The sequence below is a fragment of the Limanda limanda genome, chromosome 9 (assembly GCF_963576545.1).
Source record: "Limanda limanda chromosome 9, fLimLim1.1, whole genome shotgun sequence".
Classification (NCBI taxonomy): domain Eukaryota; kingdom Metazoa; phylum Chordata; class Actinopteri; order Pleuronectiformes; family Pleuronectidae; genus Limanda; species Limanda limanda.
The window spans coordinates 13928450-13952715 of record NC_083644.1 but is presented as its reverse complement, the minus strand read 5'-3'; the positions used below and the strand labels follow the sequence as shown (position 1 = coordinate 13952715).

At 42.8% G+C, this 24266-nt stretch overlaps 1 protein-coding gene across 1 annotated transcript in view; it reads left to right on the top strand.

Moving 5' to 3' along the window:
• The first annotated feature begins 782 nt into the window (after positions 1 to 782).
• Positions 783 to 24266, top strand: part of ttll7 (tubulin tyrosine ligase-like family, member 7) — a 62683-nt gene continuing 39199 nt past the window's right edge. Inside the window, exons 1-8 of the mRNA XM_061078623.1 lie at positions 783 to 807; positions 1130 to 1258; positions 3215 to 3336; positions 6108 to 6175; positions 6997 to 7155; positions 10603 to 10819; positions 12700 to 12864; positions 15746 to 15904. Coding sequence (XP_060934606.1) covers positions 783 to 807; positions 1130 to 1258; positions 3215 to 3336; positions 6108 to 6175; positions 6997 to 7155; positions 10603 to 10819; positions 12700 to 12864; positions 15746 to 15904 — 1044 coding nt within the window. The remainder of the gene's footprint in view (positions 808 to 1129; positions 1259 to 3214; positions 3337 to 6107; positions 6176 to 6996; positions 7156 to 10602; positions 10820 to 12699; positions 12865 to 15745; positions 15905 to 24266) is intronic.

The window sequence follows — 24266 nt, the reverse complement described above, 5'->3', positions numbered from 1 at the left end:
ACTGTAAAGATGCCATCTGTTTGAATGAAGTGACCTCCCAGCCATACAATGAAACCCAGCTGGCATAAGTATTAGACACAATGAGATGCTGCAAACTCTTTTTACTTGACAGCCACATTAATATTTCACAGTGGTTCCACGGAATACCAATTAGTCCAGCGGACATCCCACAGCTTTAGATTATTTCATCCGTACGGCTCTGCGGTGTCAGAGCTGCACGGATTCCTCCCTGAACTGCTATGATTAATGTCAGATTGACTGATGTAGACTGTGATAGGCCCGTGTGCTTTGAATCAAACGCATGTCCAACACACTCAGGTCCAGCTAATCCACACGTGTGCACCGCAGACTCCCTCTGAGCAGTCAGCCCATACTGCTGCTGTTCGGCAGCTGTAAAAGGTCTTTTTTCTTCTCCTCCACAGGCATTCCTATCTTTCCCTCGGTCCACCCCTCCCTCCCTTTCTCCTCTCGGGGTCTGTAAATAAGCTGGGGCCGTGTGGACCCTTGAGACTCCCTCCCCCTCCCGCTCTTCCCCCATCACCCCCTTCAAACTCCAGTGCCTGCTCAGATTCTGCTACTCTCGACGCTGCTGAGGGGCACTGGGGAGATGCTCAGATGATCCACAGGGCCGTCCCGGAACGCATCGTCCACACAGCCTAGAAGACTAACTGGAGCGAGTGGGAGAGAGAGCCCTTGGAGGGTGCAGTGAGTTCCCCTGCGCAGCCCGCCCACCGAGCCTGGCAGAAAGCTTGGCTTGCGCCTTCGCTCCTCCAGCCCCTGAGATGCCCTCCCCTCCCAATGATAGAGGTGAGTAAGAGAAGTCCAACTCTCAACTCTCCATGACCGACAGGGTTATTCTGAATGCATATTGTACAATGTGGAGCACACATAAGCCCGGACACCCGTCCATACCTCTACCTACCTGCCTTTTCATCTGTTCTATTCTCTCATGCTTAGAGCCACATACGCATACATGTATGAATAAAAGTACTCTTACACAACTCAACTAAAACCCCAGCAGATATTGGAGAATTATATTTGAAAACTCCAGTGACTTGTACCCCCCCCCCTGTAAGGAGCACAAGCTGTCTCTGTATCTAGTTTTGTTGTCTGCTGTCTCTTCCTCCAGAGGATCAAGGAGCGTCCCCCATGAAGAGGCCATCTGTGGGCTCCTACCAGAGCAGCGGCAGGAAGGCACACATGAAGAAGAAAAAAGGCCGGATCAACGCCAATGTTGCTGGCACCAAATATGAGATCGGTACGGTAACCCTGCCTCCTGTGATGTTAAAATGATTTTGAAATCGCAGTTATAACAGCAATACATAAACATGTTGAGTAAAGATTATTAGACTGGATTAAAGAAAGGTTTGAGAAGGCGCTCACTAAGACATGTACACTACAGAAACGTCAGTGTACAGAGTTGAAATACCTTTTGATCTCAGAGTTCATCTTGAATGAGAAACCACTGAAGGATGAAAGAGGCTTTCTGCGAGATGGCTGATGAAACCCTTTCATCGTTGTACATTATCCAAGTAAAGATGTTTTTTGTTTTGAAAACAAAACAAGTAGCCTGAAAAGGTTGAGAAGTGGTGTGAGTGGCTGTGGTTTCAGTTGCAGCATTAATCCTAGAAAGGCACTCCGCCAAGGCCCAGAGGTTCCTGTAAATTCAATCAAGCCCCACCAAATTGCACACACTCATATGTATTAGTCCCCTAAATATGCCTGAATCTTTTCATCAAGATACATGAATTATTCCCTCGTAAATCTGTGAAAATGTCAATAAAACTTCCACCAAGTTTCTTGTAAATCCTAAAAGTAGTTTTGGCACAAACCTGCTGACAAACAAATGCAGAGAGAGGTTATAAATTCAGTTTTTTTCAAGATACTACACTTAACATGTTAATATTAACAAACACACATTTAATATTAGTTGATTGATACGCTATTTAAATCAGACAGCTCGGCCACGGCCACACGTACATAAATCTCTATTGAGGTAATTTAACTTGGCGGTGATTTTTTTTCCTTTTTCTTTTTTTGAGATAGACCAAAAGAGCGCTGTAAGCAGTCCTCGCCTGCTCTGTATATTGTGTGGCAGCACAGCTCTCAGGGGTGAAGTACAACCCATGAAACTAAGGAGTCAGCAGCAGCACGTGGAAGTTAGGGGCGGGCGGGATTCTGCAGGAAGATGGGAGTCTAGCTGTGAGTCAGTTCGCTAGCTGTGACGAGACCCTCTCAGTGGTCATTCTGCGGGTAGTGCACAGCTATTTCGGAGGGAAATTAACACTAAGGGCCAGATGGATGGCTCATTTTTGCTGTTGCTTTTAATGCACCTGTCTTTTTTTGTTTTAGGATTTATAGTATCTCAGGTAAAGGTTAAAGGTCAGGGGAAATGGTGTTGGAAATTTGCTTCCCACCCACTGAGAAGGGACCGTAATCTCAGGGCCTAAAGATTTATATGTGTAGTTACATATTTAAGAAAGGATTGATTACAGGTTTGTACTGAAAGCCCCTGCCGGGAACTGTAGGCACAGGCCTGCTGTGATGTAAACTCATCCTGTTCCAGTTAGAAAAACACTGTTAGCCTCGACTAACTCAACCTGTACAGATGGATGAAGTCACATGGAAACCGTCCTTTTCCCATTCAAATGCCATCATGCAACATTAGGCGAGCCTTCTCCAGGTTTGTGAAGGCTTTCAAGAAAATTAATTAATACCGTTTCGTTAGGGCATATGAATTTTTCATTACTCACTGAATAATAAATAGTTGTTGGATTAATGTCAAAATGGGCTTGCCACCTATCTCTAATACTGTGGGGTTTCCTCTGGGATTTAAATGCATTATGGACAATTCATTTATCTTTTTTGAAGAGAGACATTACGATTGGCTGCTCTGCTACCATCCCATGAATGGTAAATACTGCTGTTAGCTTTTTGATCTATAATCTCCAGGACCCATTTCGCTCTTAATGTATGCAAAAACAGAATTGAAGCAAAGCAAACTGTTGGAGTGAAACACTGATCTATAGAGTAGACATATTTGATTTGTGGGTCTAAATATCATTTCCTCATTTGTGCTTCAATATCACTCGGTTGTCAACATGAAAGGAGCTCAGAGAATTTCCCTAAAGAAAGAATCTATAGTTTATCTAAATTTCTGTGTTGTTCATTCAATTAATAGAAAATAAAGTGTAATGAGTGTTTTTCCCCTCAGTTCGCATTGTCATCAATGAGATGGACTTCATCAAGACCCGGGATGAAGACGAGACGGCCAACCTCATCTGGAGTGACTCGGCCGTGCAGCACGAGAAAATCGCTGAGCTCAGGAATTATCAGGTACGCTGCGTGGCTGCCATGTCAACTCAGCACACCATGGTAACCCAGAGGCTTGAGAGGAGAGTTTATGACCCAAAGGGTGGCAGATTCAATTTCTTCACAGAATGGGGAAATGTCTGGATTTGAACTGTTACAGCGTGCTCCAATAAAACTGCTCAGTGGCAAACAGCCAAGGATTATGTTACTGATCAGCTCCCTCCTGTGAGCTCCCAGTGGAAATTGGAAAAAGTGGGAATTATAGATTTTGAGGAGCACGTCTGAAAAAGATCATATGTGGTCATCTGACTTAGAAAGCAAAATAACATGCCTCATAGTGCATCTGTAATAGATAAGGTGATGTATTCCCTAAGAGAAAAGGTGAAAAGGTGAAGAAAAACAAAACCCTTCTTTTCCTATTTTGGTTAAACATGAATTTCTTCAGATTCCTTGAGAACAAAGCATTCCTACACTGCATTCAATTGAACAAACCAAAACCACTCTGATGCAAAGCCTCATGCTTCAGTAAAGTATAAACAAGTCTGATCTGTAACAAAAGGTTTATTCTCACTTACAGTCAAAAAAGATTTAAACAGAAAACACCTTCAATTTATCCCTGTTGTCATTTTATTTAATGTACATGCCAACAAATAACATGTGAGGACAACAAAGCTTCACAAACAAATATTGCTGGTTAAACTCAGCAGTGAAGAATTGTCACATGCCTTCAAATAAATTGTTAAGAATAAAGAGAAACAGGAGTTTTATTGACACTTGTATGTGAACACATTTAAAAGTGATTGCACTTAAGCCGTTTATGCAACACCATGTAGAGGAACCTGAGGTCATTGCACTACAAACCCTTTAACCCTAAGCTGTATAAACACATGGGCACATCATATTATGTTTTATTTATGAATAAATCTATTTATAAAGATAGGAGGAGCGATAACGGTGAGTTGCAGTTACTTCATCAAGTAAAGCCAGTGTTATTATGTAGAAAAATCATGAATCTCAAAGGACTTTAAAAAAAATTAAATGAAAAGAAACATATAATCAACTAAATACAATGCAAAATACAATGTTGCATGTTTTCTTAAGGAGTACTTTAAAGTGATGTATCCCTTAAGACTAGGGAGGGTAATTTACATTATCCTTACTCAGTTAGTCTCGAGAAATGATCATATGTGCACACAGTTTATGTAAATTGAGAAGTTTTCATGAAAACCATGGGTCAGGTTTTTCAACATGATAAACCCGATCGTTTTCACCTTACCTGGGGCATATTGGGTGCCTTACCAACTTATATCTTTTACCTGTCCCAAGTGGAAGTAAAATAATAGAAAAATATAAGGAAAAAGTAATGAGTGCGGTTGAAAAGGAAATGGTTTATATAGGCATTTGGTGCAGATGAAATTGGGCAAAGCAAAGACCATTCAATTGAAATAGTAAACGTCAGAATAAAATAGAACAGGGGGAAAAAAACGTGAAGATGGACAGACTATGAATCTGTCCATCTGCTTTCCCTTAGACCCCGGGAGGTAAGAGGGTGAATAGCAAATAGGAGAGAGGGGCGGACAGAGTGAGCGGCAGAGGTAACAACAGAGCCTACACTGAGACAGATGGAAGACTGACAGTTAGACTGACAAGTTGTGAGCAGCAGGGGGTGGTGGGCCTGGTTTCAAATGTCACCAGTGATGTTGATAAGACAGGCCTAAACAACAAGGGTTGCTCTGAGTTGTGTGTGCTATTCCGAGAGTGATCCTACCTCTGTTTGACCTCCCTGTCCTGCTGCTTGATCTTGACTGCTCCCCCCTCTCTCCTTCCAGGGTTCGCCATCCGTTTTAACGAGTGCTTATTTGATTAGAGGGGGTACTAATGATCGATAAAATTTCAGAATGGTCAGAAAGATTATATCTTGTTAGGAAAGATAGGGGCAGCAAGAGTTCAGCTGAGCGGATTGAATATTACAAATACTGCAACAGCCTAACATGTTGCGGTGTGGCTAATGTTTCACACAGAGCTGGTGATTTGCTCTCGATTGTTTTCACTCGTTCCCTCGTGCTGCTGTGCTGTTTCATGAGATAATGTCTCAGATGAAAAGTAGGAGTCCCTCAACAATTGGTTTTGATTTCCCTGCACAAGCCATGTCGTCTCACAGCATTGGCATAATTGTGCAATTCTTACGAATCCCTAATTACGTCTGTCTCGTTTGGATAATAATCACAGATTCCTTTTACACTCTCCGTTCTTTCTCCCCCCCCACCCCCTCTCTCCCCTCGTTCTCTCTCTCCCTCTGCTAATTTTTCCCTTTTTAGTGATGTACTGTGAGAGTTTGCTGTCAAGTTTCAGTTCACACGAGCCTAATTAACGCCCCTGTTCAGGCTCATTTGGTCAAAGAATACAGAAAATCCAGAGTTTTTTCCTTTCCCCCCCGCCCCCCCCCTTTCGACGCACTCAAAGCAATTCATTCAACTGTCACTGCAGGAGCTTGTGATGCAGAACCAATTACCTCGGCCCCTCGGAGTTGAGATTGATCTTCTTTTTTTTTCTCTCGCCTCTTTCCTCCCCAACCTTTAAAGTATAAAAAAAACATGGTAAACTAAATAAGGGTTGAGAAAGGTCTCAGCGTCACCTTTTTGTTTTGAGTCCGTAATTGGGCATAAATGTCAGGACATTGTAAGCTCACTTCAGGTTGCTGCCTTTAATGTGCTCATTTTTATGAAGGGGCGGGGGTGGAATTAAGTGGCGTAATGGCCCTAACAGCATTATTATGTCTGCCTGTCCCTCTGCAGAGAATTAACCATTTCCCTGGCATGGGCGAAATCTGCCGGAAAGACTGCCTGGCAAGAAACATGTCCAAGTAAGTTTTCTGTCTCTCTTAACATGGAACATTAGATTTCTTTGGTTCAGTTGATGATGTGCAGAAGCAGGAGTATTTCAAAGCTCAGTGTTTAGCCAGCTCGCCTCCCAAGACATTACAGCTGGGGACTTGTAGCATTCCCCATTGACCAGCTGAAGCCAATAAAGAAGAAGACACTTATGTTAAAGAAGAGAATGTAGTTAGATGTCATTTAAACAAGAAAATGAAAATTATAATTTTAAAACATGTACATCTAAAAATATTTCTTGGTTATCCCACAGTCCAAATACATGCAGATTAGTGTAATTAAAGAGACTGTAGGTCTTTTCTACATCCATAATATTATGGATGTATTCATTTTTTGAAAATGCATCAACTCTGCTACTGACACTGGTGTTCAATCTACTCCGGAGTTTTAGATCCGCTAAAAGGAAAAAGTTTGGAAACGCTACTGGCCCAGACAAACCTAGACACACACATGTGGCCTTCGCTGATTCGTCAGGTTCCTATCACATGACCCCCTTCCAGAAGAAAACAACCGGTGGCAAAATATGTGTGAATAGAGATTGTTTTAGTTTTAAAAATGCTATAAATTTAGTAGTCGACCCTGTGACACGCTGGTGACCTGTCCAGGGTGTACCCCCCCCTCTCGCCCAATGTCAGCTGGGATTGGCTCCCACCTCCTCCTGTGACCCTCAACAGGGTAAATGGTGTACAGTAGATAATGGATGGAGGGATGAATGGAACGTCTTAAAATTAGGAAAGTAGATCATAATCATTTGAACAAAGAACCAAAATTTGCTTCCTCCCCGTCTCTCCAGAATGATCAAGATCCAGCCTCAAGAATACAGCTTCATACCCAAAACCTGGATCTTCCCAGCTGAGTACACTCAGTTCCAGAACTACGTCAAAGAGCTGCGCAGGAAACGCAAACAGAAGACCTTCATCGTCAAACCTGCCAACGGAGCCATGGGTCACGGGTAGGTCAGAGGGCGCCAAGTGCCCCAGAGCAATCTCATCACACCGATAGTATGACTCGAGAGCGAGAGAGTGACTGACGGAGGGGATAGAAAGCACGAGAGTGAGTCAAAGGAGGATGTTAGTGGTAGAACAAATAAAGGACAAGCACAACAAAACAAGACATTAAGAGGTTCTTGACCCTGACATGGACGTCTGTGGAAACATAATGCTGAGAGTGTAGGTGAATCTCATTGTTGGCCTCATTGTCCTTGATGGTCACAATCTCCATAAACAGAAGTTAGCACTGCTAGTGGAGGGAGAAAAACACATGCACACACACACACACACACACACACACACACACACACACACACACACACACACACACACACACACTTATGCATGATCCTTTCCAGCTACCGTAGTTCCTTCCCTGAAGGTCTCTGCATGTGATTATTGGATTCCTTTATGAGGCATCATCAGCTGTGGGTCCTGAATTCATATTTCAAAATTTAGAGTACCTCAGGACAGGATGTCACATTTCTGTCACATTTCTCAATCCTGACAGCTGGATTTGTGGAGTATTCAGATAATAATAAGAAGAACCCTTTGAGATAGTTTGGTCATCTAGTAAATAGGCTCCCTGACTTTTGGAGATGTTTCTGGTTCCAGTTACTGGGAGAAGACCTCAGATACAAGGCATTAAGGGTTACTTCTCCTTCCCACAAGGAGTTTATGTGAATTGAGAGCTCGCAGGTAAAATAGAATTTGGTATTCTCTGACCAGAATATGATATTTAAAAAATTATGCAAAAATGATTCAAAGAAGTGGTCAAGTGTAACTGATTTTTACTAAGAATTCTATTTCATTTTTCTGTTTCACACGACTTACATATAAAGTAAAAACAGGCAAAACTTTGAATGTTATGATCTTGCAAAAATACAGGGTTCTCTGAAATGTTAAAAAAAAGTTTTCTTTGCACAGTGGCTCTTGATCACTTTAGAGTTTGGTGAAACTCTTTAGATCGCAAAACATTGATTTAATATTCTTTTTGACTTATTTTTCTTTGAAAATGTGAACCCTGATGTGCACGTTCTGAAGAACTACTTTGGAGTGTATTCATCACTGGCACCAATAGGTGGGGATATTGAAGTACAAATGGCTCATTGTGCTTCACCTTTCCCTCTCATTCTCTTTGAATTTGTCCTTTCTGGTATAATGTGAGCATTACTTATAACTCCATGCAGCACTAAGCCCTTATTTATTAAAGAATAAAAGGCTGCAAAGGCTGAATTATTGCAATACATTAAGAATATGAAAGATGATGAGTTTAGCTGAACCACTCAATGGTGGGCAGCTCACATGATTAGATTTTTCTAAATTTTTTTTGCATGGTGTGACGCGGCAGGAAATTAAGTTATATCTACCCCCTGTAATTTATTTTTCTGTCGGCCAAACCAAATGAAGTTATTGTTGGTGTTTGAAGCGCTGCATGTTATAAGGGAAACTAAATAAAAGCGCGTGTGGGGCTTAAAAAGGCGAGATTCCCTCCGGTGCCAAATTAAATAGGCAGGGGAGAGTGGGCCGTGATTATCTGACACCCCGGCTCATCAATCATGTCGTCTTCTCCACAGCAACTCCTCCACGACTAACTAACACTGTTAACCCTGTCCTCATCATTCAGCGTGCTGTCTGCCAGTTAGGAGGGCCCCTCACATCATCGGTCAGGCTCCCATCAAGTTCTCCCTGTTCTTTTGTGTTCAAGAGCCGTGATAAGCAGGCGCTCTTCTTTAATACAGCTGTCTTTTAGCTGGTGGGTGAAAGTGGTGATTGATAAACCCAACACAACAACATCATTACACCAAGGCAGGTCTAAAAGATGGGAAGGTTTTGTCAGACCTCTGAAAAGAAGAGTTGCTGTAACAAGACTTTATTTCATCGACGATTATACCTGATCCAATCTAGATTCACACGCTCTGTTTTTTGGAAGATATCGCCTCTTTAACTGAGTTAACTGAGCAGGTGAATTCTTCCGTTACATAACAACAACACAGTCTGCGCTGTTCCCAGGATGCCATATGTTCTGGCTGTGATTACAGAAGCCACAGGAACAGAACAATGTTTGCTCTCTGGTGGCTTTGGGCCACAAAAATCTCAATACCTCAAAATGTACTTTTTTGAACAATGAGGTCTTTGCATCTTGGCCAAAATATTGTGTCCTGTGGTCTGCATGTGTACAGTGGAGCCTTCCAGGTTGTGCAGGAAACCAATTTAGCCCAAGTAGATCTTATTTGTGAGTGTCTGTGATATAGGTCAGCACCAGGACTTATACATAGTGGGAGATTGTTTAAGAACGACCCCTCACCCTCTCTGCACACACACAGTAACACACACAGTAGACACACATATGGATAGACACACACAGTTTAACACACAAAGTTTTGAAGATATTGCCCCTCACCCTCTGTTGCACAGCCACATGGATGCACACAAACTAACACAACTCAAACACAGTCCAGTACTGGTCTGCATACTTTAAGGCCTGAGTGTGAGTGACAGGAGACCAAAGCAAATGAATTAGAGTGGAGGTTAGAACGAAGCAAAGTGTCTGCTCCTATTAACCTGCACACGGCTAAAGGACCCTGCTCCAGCATTCGATGCACTGTGCAATTTAGACCGAGCGAAAAAAATAAATAAAATCCCAATGTTCTCCAGATGCTCGCAGAGAAATTGCCTCGGACAAACCAGCATTTGTTTTGTACCTGTCTGTTTTACGTACGTTTTATTTTTCAGCCGTTTTATTTAGAAGGCCAGAGGAACAAAATGTTTGGAACGCTCGATGCCCCACAGAGCCAAGCAGCTTGTCCTGCTCATGCTAGACCTCAGGCACGCTGAGCGCACTGATTTACATGTTTTCCGTGAACGCTCGGCAGCAGTGGTGGTCACATAAAAACCATCAGGGCACCCTGGCTCTGACCCTTTTTCTACCAAGGGCTAAATGTAATTAATGTAAATGTAAAAATGATTCCATGCAGTGTGTACACGTCTTCTCCTCAGATTGCATCTATTACTCCTGTAGATTATTACGCTTTATATTCATGATTTTAAAACAGGAGCAGGGGAAATTTAATCTGTGATGTGAAGATTGAACGTATCACCAGTGTAGCCAAATGCGACATCCCAGAAATACAGCTCGTCTTTTCTAGAGCTTTTCCAGATGACTGTGAAATTAAATATTGTGTTGAAACCCATACAACCTGTATACTGTTTGGCCCATTATTTTTTTGCCTCAGCATATATAAATAAAAGACAGTGCCAATGTCATCAGTCATGCTCATGGACCCCGCTATGCTCCCATCTATCATTTTTTAATTATCTTTTTTGTCTTTGCCATGCCATATTTTATTATGCTGCTGACGACACCCCAATTTCCCCCCCGAGGATTAATAAAGTTTCTGTCTATCCAGGATCTCGCTTATCCGTAACTGTGAGAAGTTGCCAGCCCAGGAACACTTTATCGTTCAGGAGTACCTGGACAAGCCCTTCCTGATGGAGGGTTACAAGTTTGACCTGCGCATCTACATCCTCGTCACGTCCTGCGACCCGCTTCGCATTTTCCTCTACAACGACGGCCTGGTTCGCATGGGCACAGAGAAGTACCATGCACCCAGTGAGGCCAACCTGGTGAGTCACAATCAGTGATACTGATCATAATAATGATAGTTATAATGGGCTTAAAGCTGCATTCACAGTCTTTGAAGCACTCATGGTTGTAGACATATACCTTTTTACTAATTACAATACATGCTTCTTTATCCACGTGGCATCTGTAAACCAGAGTGATGCAGGGGTCAAAGTTTTTTGGTGGTTATGTTTTCACCCCGACCTGTTTTACCCGATAACGTAAAACTCCTGGTTGGATTACTCCAAAATTTGGTAGAAGGATGTGAGGTAGGTCAGGGAAGAACTTTTATTTTGGTGTGAATCCAGTTAACACAATTCATGGACCTCGATGAAAAAAATCCTGGCATATTAAGAGGGCTGATAGCTCCGGGTGTTAGCAATTTGGTGAAGCTTGATTTAATTAAGGAGACTTTTGGGCCTTGGCCAAGGTATGCACTCTACTGAGGGCTATTCTAGTTATTATCTGCACCCACCCAAACCACTTGGAGAACCAACCTGCACCATCTGACCACCAAAATGATGCAACATTGTTATTGTTGGACTCCTGTTAATGAATAAGTTATGGTAGTAACATATAAACAAAAGCTATGGGTACCACTTTGGAAAATAATTCATAAGAGAACCACAGATTAGTATTGCAAGCATTACAGTATCTGTAAGTTATTAGTCAAAACCCTTGAAGCACAATTGTTCATGGATTTAAATTAGGGAGTACAATCAGTACCTAGTGTGCGCCCAATCAGGTGAGTCAGACATTGAGTAAAGAAGTAGATTCACAGAGAAATGTATTTGTCATACACTGCCATGAACTGGAGCCATGCTGCTCAACATAATTAAATTAGGCACACGAACAACACAGCGTGATTGCTTTATGAAAACAAAAAACATACTCACGTGATACACACACACACACACACACACACACACACACACACACACACACACACACACACACACACACACACACACACACACACACACACACACACAGGATACTGTATTTACACATGGCCCAGTATAATTGTCCACATGCAGATATCTCTAATATCAATCAACTTTTATTTGCCTTGAGGTTCTGCATCTGCCGAAGCACAGCCTGTTGCTGATAATGGGACTCACACACACTAACACACTCACACACCACACACACATGCACGAACACAAACACACACACAAACACACACAGGGATAATGAAGACATAGACATGTTGGACTGGATTGTCTTATTCAGTATGTGACACATGATGGAGTGATTCATGCCATGGAGATGGATGTTCAATCCCAGAGAGAGTGGCTCCCAGACAGCCATCAGCGGCTGGAGTGGCCTGCAGTCACAGTGTTATTACCTTGTAGGCTAAGGGCAAGGATGCATTGTCTTCAGCTGTGAGTGATAGTGTTTAAAGAGAGGGATACACCAGGGTTTTATACGATGGATGGTTATTATCAACCACTCAATAACACATGTTAGCACATGCTCAGCATCCAGAATCAGGCCAATTTCTCTCAGCTCCAAGTGGCTTTGCAAGAAATATCTCCTGAAGCTGTTGTACTTGCTTTCAAATTAAATACAACTAGAAATTGGTCAGAGACAGTTGCCATCATCTAGATACATATGTCCAGTGACTTGCATGCACAGTTGTATCCCAGTCATTAGCAGGTTTTTTGTGTTTATGAACAACGTGAACGACATATACCAATTTCAGTATCTATTCAGGATACTTGTATAAATCATGTATACACAGATATGAATAACCAGATTTCCATGTTCCATGTAAACTGAATCCTGAATATGATCAAAACCCCTCATAACCAAGATACAGGTGCACATGTAGACGTGGTTAATGATTTAAGACCCTCTTTACTCCATTGTGTCTCCACAGAGCCAGCTCTACATGCATCTGACCAACTACTCCGTCAACAAACACAATGAGAACTTTGAGCGGGACGAGACAGTGGACAAAGGAAGCAAGAGATCCATTAGCTGGTTCACTGAGTTCCTCCGCATCAACGGCTATGATGTGGCCAAGTTCTGGGGAGACGTCTCTGTACGTGGGTAGTCTACCCAAACAGACACAAACACAGATACACTACACTGTTGTATTCAGATGAATTGTGGCGGATGTGGACTTCTACACCACCAACGACGATAACAAAACACACCACAAATGCAAACAAGACGTGCATACATCCGTCGGTGTAATCTGTGTGTACACGCTTGTATACACACGCTGTTCTTACGGGCCGACACAAGTTGCACACAGCAGACGAATGGACACAGCACACAAGTGAAGCAGCAAATGGTTGATATGAGATGTTATGACAGTAATTCAGTGAGCGTCAGAGCTGTGTTTAACTCCAGGAAGAGCTCAGTGAAAACATCATTCCAGGAGGGTGAGCTCATCTCATCCAAACACCTTCACTTTGTTCATTTTCTTTCATCAGCCCTTCCTCTGTGTGTGTCCTTTGCTGCTTGCTATTCTTCTTGACCTTGACTCCTTGTCCCTCTGTCTGAAGTTGTTTCGGTGGTTGCAGTGGGTTTTTCTGTCCGCTCTCATGCTACCTTCATTCATCAGCCTCAGAAGTAAATCTCATTGGTTATCAACCTCTCCACAGGGTGATCTTTCATTTCCTCTCTTCATCAGCTTTTACTTTTCTTTGTGTTCATGTTGAGTGAAGTGGCTCTTGAAGGCTACTGTGGCCACTGGCCAGTGTGCGTTATTGTTGCTGTAACATTTCTTCTTCTTTTGCATCTTGTGTGATCTCTCTGTGTGCTTCATTTTATCAAGGCACTAAAGTTTCTTTTCATCTATTCCACTTTAGTTTTTTTCACCTTCCCATCTTCCGCTCTCATCTTTGTTTCGAGTGGAACACCAAAGCATCACCTTCTGACTCAGCCACACCGTTGTCCTCTCCTTTTGGTTTCTCACCACTTTTCTTCCTTCTATGCTTTTCTTCACCCCTTTGGTGTTAGTGCTGTCTGTTCGCAGTCACATGCTGTGCTTTTTTCAACTCTGTATTTAAGCTCCCTGTGCGCTGTCCTCTCCTCATCTCCCTCTTGGTTCTGTACGTTTTATTTCTGTACAGACCGAGCAGGCTGCCCTCACTCTTTTCACCAATGGTCACGGTCAGAGAGTCAGCGAGTTTGTTTTCCAGATGATTGTCTGTGGGGGTTAAGGATATCATGTATATATGTGTTTTTTTTTTCATGTGGCATCCGTGGCATCTCTTTCATATTGAGGTAATATTGATGTGCAGGATGAGGAAGAGTTTGACCAGCAGAGCCACAAGCTTTTTTACGTGGGTATTATATCCTGAGCAGAGTCTGACTACAAACTGGCCACTTATGGGTTTTATATAAACACACACATACTCTATTTCACTCCAGTGTGAAGACATGCCTAATCCTATTTACAATCATAATAAAAAAAAGTTTTCTTTGACAATTGGAAAGAGAACAGTTTTAGTAAGTTCCACAAAAAAATACACTTGGTCCACTTAGATGGGGTTAAAGTGATGATACTATAAAATATGAGCACTCCAGTTTGATTTGTCAAGTCTGGTGATATTTGGTGGGTACTATGTAACAAAGGTTACTTTTTTTAGGCCTCTTGAAAAACAATATTTAGTTGTCCGACAATGTCCTTCAGTGAGCAGAGAATGACAACATTTGAGGAAAGACAATTATGTGTTACATCTCTTCACCTGTCTCAACTTTGGTAAACTTCACTTTATCCTTCATGGAGTTCAAAAATCTTTTTCATAAAATCAGTTGAACCAAAAAAACATAGTTGGTAGAAGACCTCATTAACCACGGGCACATCCTAATTATCTAGGTCTTCTTCGGTATCTTCTGGTATCTCCAGTGCACTCATGTATCCAGAGAGGACACTCTATTAAAACATGTGTAAAAAATGAATAATGTATGCACAGAAAACAGCTAAAATAATACACAAGCATATGCTAATGAGATAAAAACATATTTTAAAACAATACAAGGTCAAAGCTAACAAAACACAAGCTTACGTCTAAAAACTTGCACAGTACTAGGCAGTGGCCTGTACTCAGTGCTCAGGATAAGGAGTGGGGGGGGGGGGGTGGATATACAACGCACACACTAGCCAATGCTGGGACTTGAGGCATAAATGGTGGTAGTGGGAGCAGGTGTTTGTGCTGGGCAGCCTGTGGGTCAGACGGTTGGATGGTTAGATGGATGGAGGTGTGTGAGCGACAGAGAGATAGAAAAGGAAGCGGGGGTGCAGCTTATCAGGCTAGGGCCAGACCACCGTGCCCCTCTCCTGCACCCAGCAGTCAGACTGGTAGTGGCAAACTGCAGGCCAGCAGCACTGCGTGGGGCCTGACTGGTGAGGGGGAGCTTTGTACTGTGTGTGTGTGCGCGTGTGTGTGTGTGTCACTAGAGAGAGCATGTTTACCCCACATACACAGTGGGAGTAGACAGGCAGGTAGCAGCCAGCAAGCATACGTGCAAGCACACACATGCACGCAGGTTGAGTTCTGCACAGATGAACCACCACCAGCAGCATGTGGCTGAAATTGTTGTGTGTATGTTTGTGTGTGTGTGTTTGTGGCTCAGTGCCGGTAACACTGTGTTTCTCCTCAGTTTCTTTATACAAGGGAGAATTAAACATTAAAGATAGATGGGAGCTTTACCTCTGTGGATCATGTCTGTAGCTTACAAGTCTAATATGTATCGTGGTTGCTCCATTGATTTTAATACTACATCTAAAGGTTTGAATATTTGTCTGCAGACCTCATAACTGCATACATTTCAGTTTTACCTTTAATCAGCTTCAAAATTGATGCTTTTTAAGGTAAATACATACAAAAATGGGATATTTATGATCTATTTGTCGGCCTGGCTTTGGTGACACTCACTCTCTTTGTGTGTTTATGTGTGTGTCCTGCCAGGAGCTGGTGGTTAAGACATTAATAGTGTCTGAACCCCACGTGCTGCACGCCTACCGCATGTGTCGCCCCGGCCAGCCACCAGGGAGCGACAGCGTCTGCTTTGAGGTCCTCGGCTTTGACATCATCCTGGACCGCAAACTCAAACCCTGGCTACTGGAGGTACGAGCACAAGCCTGCATGAATGTGTGTGTTGCGTGAAACGGTGGAAATGTTTTTCTCTTTCTTCTCCTGAAATTTAAATTGCATTTTTTTTTTCATATAAATTACTTTTGGGTATTAATTTCATTTATTTATTCAGAATTTTAATTTTTTTTATTTAATTGTCATTCTTTTTATGTATTACACCAATTCCAACTTAATGTTTTTAATTTTTAACACACAATGAAAAATAATTAAAATAGAGTACTAGTTTTATTCCTGTGATCATTTTATTCATGGGTCTGTATGACGGTGTTAGTCAGTCTGGAGAATAGAGCTGAAGTCTGTGGAATCTCACCCGTAAAGTGACAGCAGCGTCTAAACTGAAGTAATGTGGCATCAGCAGGAGGGAGGGAGTCATTGCCACACACTGACAGAAAGCATAAACACACACACACACTGACTTTGCTTACACACTGTTATCCCTGTTGCAGAGGAACACACACACGTACAAACACCCACACGGTCTCGAGTATGTATTTCTGCACCTCTGAACACGACCAGAGACACATTCCCATGTTAAATGAAAGGAAGGTACACAACCACAAACATGCATGCGTGTACATTCACACACTCAAACACCCACACACATACTTATGGAAATCCATGCATAGGCAGCAGCAGCAGATAAACCAAGACAAACACTCCTCCTCCTCATACAGACACATGCGCACTCTCACACATGCAAACACACATATACGTTCTTGGTATGAAAATATAGGTCAGGATGGAAGGTTGACTAACAAGACTCCCGCCCCTCATTCTTTTAGTGTCAGTCTCCCGAGTGTCAGTCATCCAGGGGGGGGGATTCGAGTTCCAAGTCCACTCCAGGTTTTCTGTCGCACCGCTGTGATGTCAGCCAGTCAGTTAAAGTGTGACCTAAATCTTTTAACCCAAAGTGGCTGTACACCCCCCCACAACCCCTCCGCCCCCTTCCCACAAATTGACTCAAGGATGGGAAATGCCTCCGGGATAATTGTTTGTTTTTCTGCCATCATGCCAACCCAAAATAAATCTTGCGATTTCCAAAAGTCTGTGATTTGACGGAGAGAAAAAAAGAAAGAAAGGAGTGACACGTGATAGTCTGTTGTTGTTTTCAGAAGAGTCACCATGGAATTAGGGTGATATAATTACTCTATTTGACTCCTTTTGTGTGGTTGAACAGTTGAAAGGATGTACAAGAGAGAGCAGAAGTGGTGTTCCTTTTGACTGCCGGTGCACTGTGCCAGTGTGTGTGCATTGTGTGTGTGTGTGTGTGTGTGTGTGTGTGTGTGTGTGTGTGTGTGTGTTTGTGTGTGTAAATGTGTATGAGACATGGCAAACAGCCGTGAATGCAGTTGTTCCACTTCACTGGTAATGATCCCCCCTGTGCTACTAGCAGCTCTCTATAACTCTCATCAATTAACATCCTACACACAGACGCACACACACACACACACACACACACACACACACACACACACACACACACACACACACACAGATCCCTGGTTCTCTTTCACGCAACATTTACAGCAGCAATCATTTATTTCCAAAATTCGACTGATTAGTCAGGGGATAGTTACAAGCAGAGAGACCCCTTCTCCAAACCCCGTTGTCAAGCCTGAAAATGACTTTATTACCACTTTTTAGCCCGACAACGTTCATTCCTATTCCGCCGGCATGCATCATGCAGGGCAGCCCGTGGCCTGGTTGCCACAAACGGCCCCCCATAGCAAGCCCTCCGGTCCAGATTTAATATTTCAGCAGATCCCGTTTCAACATTCTGTGGTAAATTGAATCTATTTCAACCCATTTCACCATTTTTTATTTCTGTCACCCACCCCCCCCCCCCCAAACCCTGAGTTTCCAAACAGTAAAGAATTGTGTCAGGAATTGAAACGCAGTCTTGGTTTTTACAGGTTTGTTTTGAATCTTGCGGACACCTCTCAGGTTTCCTTATTGGTGTCACTGTGAATTACGTGCGCCACGCCTCGTTGAGGCTTTAGCCAGACGGCTGTTCCGACAATGTCTTCCTCTTTCACTCTTTAAAACGTCAAAGCTGGTTGTCGGACATGCAAACTCGCAGCCAGGAAATGAAAGTTCAACCTGTGTAAACTCAAAGCCAGTTGGGTACCTGAAAGCTAGATGGTATCATATGTAAGAAACTGTCACTTGACATTAGTCCTGCCCTTTGTGTTTTTGTTTTTGCCTGTTGTTTTTCTGAGCGTGTGTGTGCAGCAGGCTGGGGAAGGAAAGGGAATATGATTGTCGGTCACGTCCTCCATTACACTTCCATAAAATAGCCACTATTTGTTACATTTTTTTATTTGGGATGAGGTATTCGAAATAGTTCAACTGAAAACTTCCGTGATTAGAGGACACGTTTGCGTCTGTGCAAGACACAATACAGTGGCTCTTTGTGAGCAAAGGAGCGCAAAAGGCGACACATCATTGAAAATAAACTGATAACAGATACAGATACTCAAGAGGAACAACCCACAGACAAGCCCGCACCTGCTTAATAGCTTGTTGCAGGGTTGGAAACAGAGAAGGCGAGAGAGGTACTTCTCAAACCAAGGCCAGACTTTAAACAGGCGCTTTGTGCTCCGAGCGGGTGAAGAAAGAGGAGAAGAGAAGAGGAGGGAGACAGGCCTTTGTGTTGATCCTTATCTTAATTCTGCAGGGTTTTCAACACAAGTTTTACCCCCTATTGACATTCAAAACATACAGTAGGCGCACACACACACACACACACACACACACACTCAAATGGCTCAAATGGCTCAAATGGCGTAACCGGAGACATTACTTTCATTAAACCGGCCCAGACAGCATCTGTGTCTTGTATAGGAAAGGCGTTACATTCAGCCGTGATCTTCACAGACACACACTCAAGTGCACACACATACACAAGTACACATTCATACAAACACACGCACACACAGTTTTCTTGTACTTCCAGACTGTGGTTTGAATTGTCAGTGCTAAGGATTTTTGCTTTGAGGGCTACATTGAGTGTTTTCTTTGTCTTTAAAAAAAACAAAATGAAACAGATGCAAAAGAAAAATCCAAAGGAAAATGTGATTTGTGCAGAAATGCACATATATTCCTTTTAGTTAAGGAACTGCCTCGTGACATTCTCATCAATTATGGCAAAATGTGGTGCTGTCTTAAAATTGTGGTGCTGGGGGTCAAAGAGAACAGCAGGCGTCTCCAAATCCAGTGTGAGTAGAGGAGTGTATTTACTCAATGGTGAAATATACAGTAGTAATGGGACAACATTAATACCCAAGCACCACCCTCCTCTGTGAGGTTTATCCACGGTCCGTGTGCTGTAAGCCAGCATGAACAATAACATCAAATGGATGGAGGAGAACTGAAAAAACGTTTGGTGTGTGATGGGCGATGACAAGAAAAACATATTTATAGCAAAAAGGTTTTCTTTAAAAGTTCCAGCCTTTACATCTAAAATCGAACAAATAGAACTGTTTTTCATGATGGAAAAGGATCAAGGATCCGGGCCCAGACTGATTATAATCTCTGACTCAATTCGTTTAAATTCCTTTATCTTTTCTTTTTTTTTACATTTGTTTCCTTACATGCAGCAGAAAAACGCCAACACACAAGTTATTGTAGCGAGCACAAATAATTAGAAACCTGCCTGGTCTGTGCAAAGTGCTTTCTGTAGTGCTGGACCCTGAGCAGCTCAGAGGCGGGTCGGTCGGCTCCTCTGTGCCACAGTTAGTGTGTGAGAGTCTGCAAATGAGTCTGAGCCTGAATCTTGATTTGATCTATGCTTATTTAGTGTGTGTGTGGCGCTGTATGTGTAACTTGCACTATTAACACACACATGCTCTATGATACCGTTCCTATGTTGTATGCATGTGTGTGTCTGTGTGTACTCATTTATGTTACCACTTTATAACCTTTTCATGCTAACACTGACCTTGTCAGGACCAGTGGACCTCATGGGGAATATTTCTGGTTCTAATGAGGCTAATTGTCATTTCTGAGGTCTTGGTTAAGGGTAAGATGGGAATTGTGGTTAGGTTAAGGATAGGCTTAGTCATGAGTTAGTCATGGTTAAGGTTAGGAATACAGTTCTGTCAATGAAAGGCCCTATAAAGGCTAATTGCGAAAAACTGTGTGTGTGTGTGTTTGGTGTGTGTGTGTGTGTGGGTGACCATTCCTACATGCCTACCATCAAACCCCAGCCCACAGCCCATGTTTTTATTCAGTCAAAGAAGGAGCGAGGAATAAAAGCAAGGGATGAAAACCACTTTTCAGAAAGATGCAGAAATCCCCCTGCCTCCTTCAGGACAGGTTGTGCAGAGTGATTGGCAGCTAATGAGGCGGGCATGGTTCGGTCAGCTGTGGCACAGGTTTGTTTGTGTCTCAGTGTGTGTGTGTGTTGGTGTTTGTGTGTGAATGGGCATTCCGACAACAGAGCTGCAGATGGACCGCTCCCCCCAAGGGCAGTGATTCTCCAGCCCTCCCCTCCCTCCTCTCACCCTTTCCTGCAACTTTCCTCTCTTCCAGCACTCTGTCCCCAATTGTTTCAAGATGAGTTTGGTTTGCCTGTCCATCCTTCAGAGCCAACATAATCCAGACTTCCTTTTCTTTTCAGTTCAAGCGTGTGCGTGCGTGTGTGTGTGTGTCTGCGCACATGTGTTTGTGTATGTGTGTTAGTGGGGAGTAATCTGCACTGGCAAGAGTAAACAGATGCCACGATACACACACATACGCAAAGAAACAAAACCAGGGATGTTTTTTTTCTTCCTCTCCCACATCCCCTGCATAGACAAACACACAGTGCAAATGAATTACAAATTCAGAAAGTACTGTTAATTTCCTGTGTGGAATAAATACCGGCTTGCCGTTATGTAACCTTTCTATTGAAATTCTATTTCATCTGTGCACAGTGAGATGAACATGTTAAGTCCTTAAAGCTAAATTTAAAGCATACCTGTTTTCCCTGGGAGTTTTTTGGAAGCTAGAGGTTACACTGCCTTTCAGATATTTCCTCAGGAAATCTGAGGAGAAGTGTTTTCTAACCTCAGCCGAGTCGAACATTATTGTGTATTCTGGGTGATTAAGGGGGAACTTACTTGCTACCTGTGCTCTCCAAATAATTTTCATCCCCTCATGATGGAATCTTCTTGGGTGACAAATGATAGGAGAAAACATACAGTTTGATTTACTCAATTATCTTCCAGAGTCTCTCTTGCCCTCTTCCACCTTTCATTCTCTTTTTTTTGCCTTTGATTAATCCTTTGTACTTAGTGGGATTCGTTCTTATTTAAATGTCTGTGGATCAGATCGTCCTTTAGCCCTGAGAGGGAGTTTTTTTTACTTTCCAAACCCTAGGTGGCAGTAGTTACCTGCAAGCCACTTTGGCTTATAAGAGGTTTATTAAAGAATAATTAGAATGATGTATGAGACTGTCTATCTCCATCCACATCCATTTTCCCGTAACATGACTATTTCATGGAATAAGTATCAAATTAGGAGTGCACAGGCCTCATATGTGGGCCAGTTGAAAACACACCCCAACATTTAGTCATTTATCATCAGGCAGGCATGGCAGACTGTGTGTGTGTGTGTGTGTGTGTGTGTGTGTGTGTGTGTGTGTGTGTGCACGCGTATGATTGAAAGGAATGATACATATTATATGTTTATGAGTGACATATGGAACTCCAGTGTGTAAGAGAAGATCATAAATATTCTTTCATATTTAGAACCGACCGTAGGTATATTTTATTCATTTATCTTGAATTTGTTTAAATACCACGGAGGGAATTACACTTAACGTTTTTGTGCACCTAAAATGCACCTTTTGCTTTTGTGGCTGTGTCTCATTATATCTTTGTGAGTCCTCGAAGAAAGAAAAAAAAGGAAACACAACACTCCCTGCACCCTGCCGGCCATTCAGTCAGGCAGGTCAGGTTGACTGGTGGCTGAGCTAAGCGCTGCCTTGCTCACTCCCAGGACCTCCACCAGGAGCTCAGCATGCCCAGCTAGAGTTTCCCCGTGTCCGACTGGACCACTAAAAACGCCACAAAAAGAACAAAACAGTGATTGATAAGACGGTTGAAACAAGAGAGCGACTTAACCGGGTGGCCAGCTGTCTGTCTTTCTCTCGCTCATGCTCTCCCTCGCTCCCTCTCCCTCTCCCATTCCGCCATTGTGCGGCAACAAACACTCCATTCTGACAGCGGTTGAACTGTGCCGATACCCTCGAGTGTGCAGGGCGGAATGGGAGGCTTGTCAAAGCAGTGGTTGTTTACACTCTGCCAGAAATAATAAGAAGGGGTCGTTTTTCTGAACCGATTAATCACAAGCTGCCCTTACGCTTGTTTGACGACTATTCCAGACACAGAATAGATGTCGATGGGGGGAAGCAATTTGTTGCGGAAAGAAACCAGCTGATTGGTCTTGATCCATCGCTGTTGCTATGTTATCAGAGTTGGTGTGACACCAACAGAGGCCACAGGCGCAAGCTGTTTGATGCCCACAACACTCTCAACCAATCATTGCAAGGAGATTTTCTTCACTGGGTTCATTCTTAATAGAAATGATAACAATGGATTGTTAGACGGAGTCGAAACAGAGTAACTGTCATTTCATGGTATCAAGTGACCCTGAGGAGAATTTCCCACTTGGAAAGAATAAATACATGGATAAATAGATTAAGTAATGAAAACAATAATAACTAGAACGGCACTCAGAAGAGCACATACCTCAGCCCTGTCCTCTTCGATTCTAACAGGCCTTACAGCCAGGGCTACATGACATTATCTCAGCTACACATCTGTGATAGAGGTTGTTAGTCCTTTGTGTTACAAGGCAATGGTTGAAAGAAGCCTATCCCAGCATGAAACAACATTTAAATCCAGATTTGTATTTGTATTCACACCAAATTGCAATCAATTTCTCAGATTTATAAAAGAATGATCTTTGAATTATGAAAATCTGGCAAAAAATGCCATATCTCACAATGTTTAAAATATGAATTATTGGATCAACCGATTTGTCTGGATCTCCACCAAAGTGTAAAGGGTTCTCTCTTGGCCCATGTTCCATCCTTCCACCAAGTTTAGAAAGCAATGTAAAATGTGCTCGTTAAACTTCTGGCCCTTTGTTCTTTTGGAGCTTCAGTAAAGATCAGCAAAAAGACAATCCTGACCAAATGTATGTATGATATCGCCCCATCACAAGCTGTATTTTACAAACAAAGGCAAGTTACTTATTCATTTCAGTCACACACGTCCAGGTGCAGACAATAAAAATGCATCATGTCTTGTACAGTATGTGAATGGTTTACAGTTCACCCTCTGATCTTTATAAGTTTAATGAGATGATGAGATGAGGATCAACTTATCCTGTGAAAAATTACACACTGATATGTTCTGTTCCTTTATGTTCAATCTGCTGTGTGAGCGACTGTGATTTGAGCTACATTAATGAGATGCTGATGCTGAACTGAAGCAAAGCACGAGTAAAAAGGAGTTTCTAATCTTTTCATCTGACGCTTTTATTGAATGCGTCTTGGCGCAACCAAGGGCTCCTTTAAGACCATGCCAGAGTCACTTAAGGAAATCAGAGCGGGGGATTTGGGAGCCTGCAGGGGTTCATTAGGACCATACTGGTCCAACTTCCTGCCAGGGAGTACACGGAGAACACAGACAACTCAGAAAGAGAAATGAATAAGAGAGGTAACAACCGAAGAATGACGGCCAGTAAGCGGAGGAGTGGGATGAGTGACCAGACAGAAAATGGGGTGAGAGACAGCAAGAAACAGAGTGGGAAGAGAAAGTAACCAGGAGGAGAGCTGAGGAAAGAGACGAAAGACTGAGGGAGAGCAGAGAGAGAGAGAGAGAGAGAGAGAGTGAGCAGCTTGACACCACAAATCAAAATAAGAAATGAAAACAAGTAATGAGACATCCTTCGCAAGGATCCCTGCCAGTCTGGCTGTTACCTATAGGCTGCAGCACTCTGAAGCCACACTCTCTTCATTGTGGCTGTCATATCAAGGAGTGCTCTAATTGAAAACAGACCTCTTTGCTCCTTCCTTTTGAAGTGTTTTTTATTCTTAGGTAGGGCACTGTTGGCCGAAGTGGAGCTCTGTCCTTCCCAGCACACAGAGGGACGTATTGTAGACTTCATTCTATTGAGTCAGAGACTTGGATAGGCTCTCTGTTCCTTTTTTCCCTCTTTGCGCTGGAAGACATTCATCACCTACCTCGTCCTTCTGATAAGTGGTTGCTGTGTAGAAAAAACGCACATGTGGGTGCAGGCACACACGCTCACAAAGGCACATCCGTAGATCTCATGCTGGTGT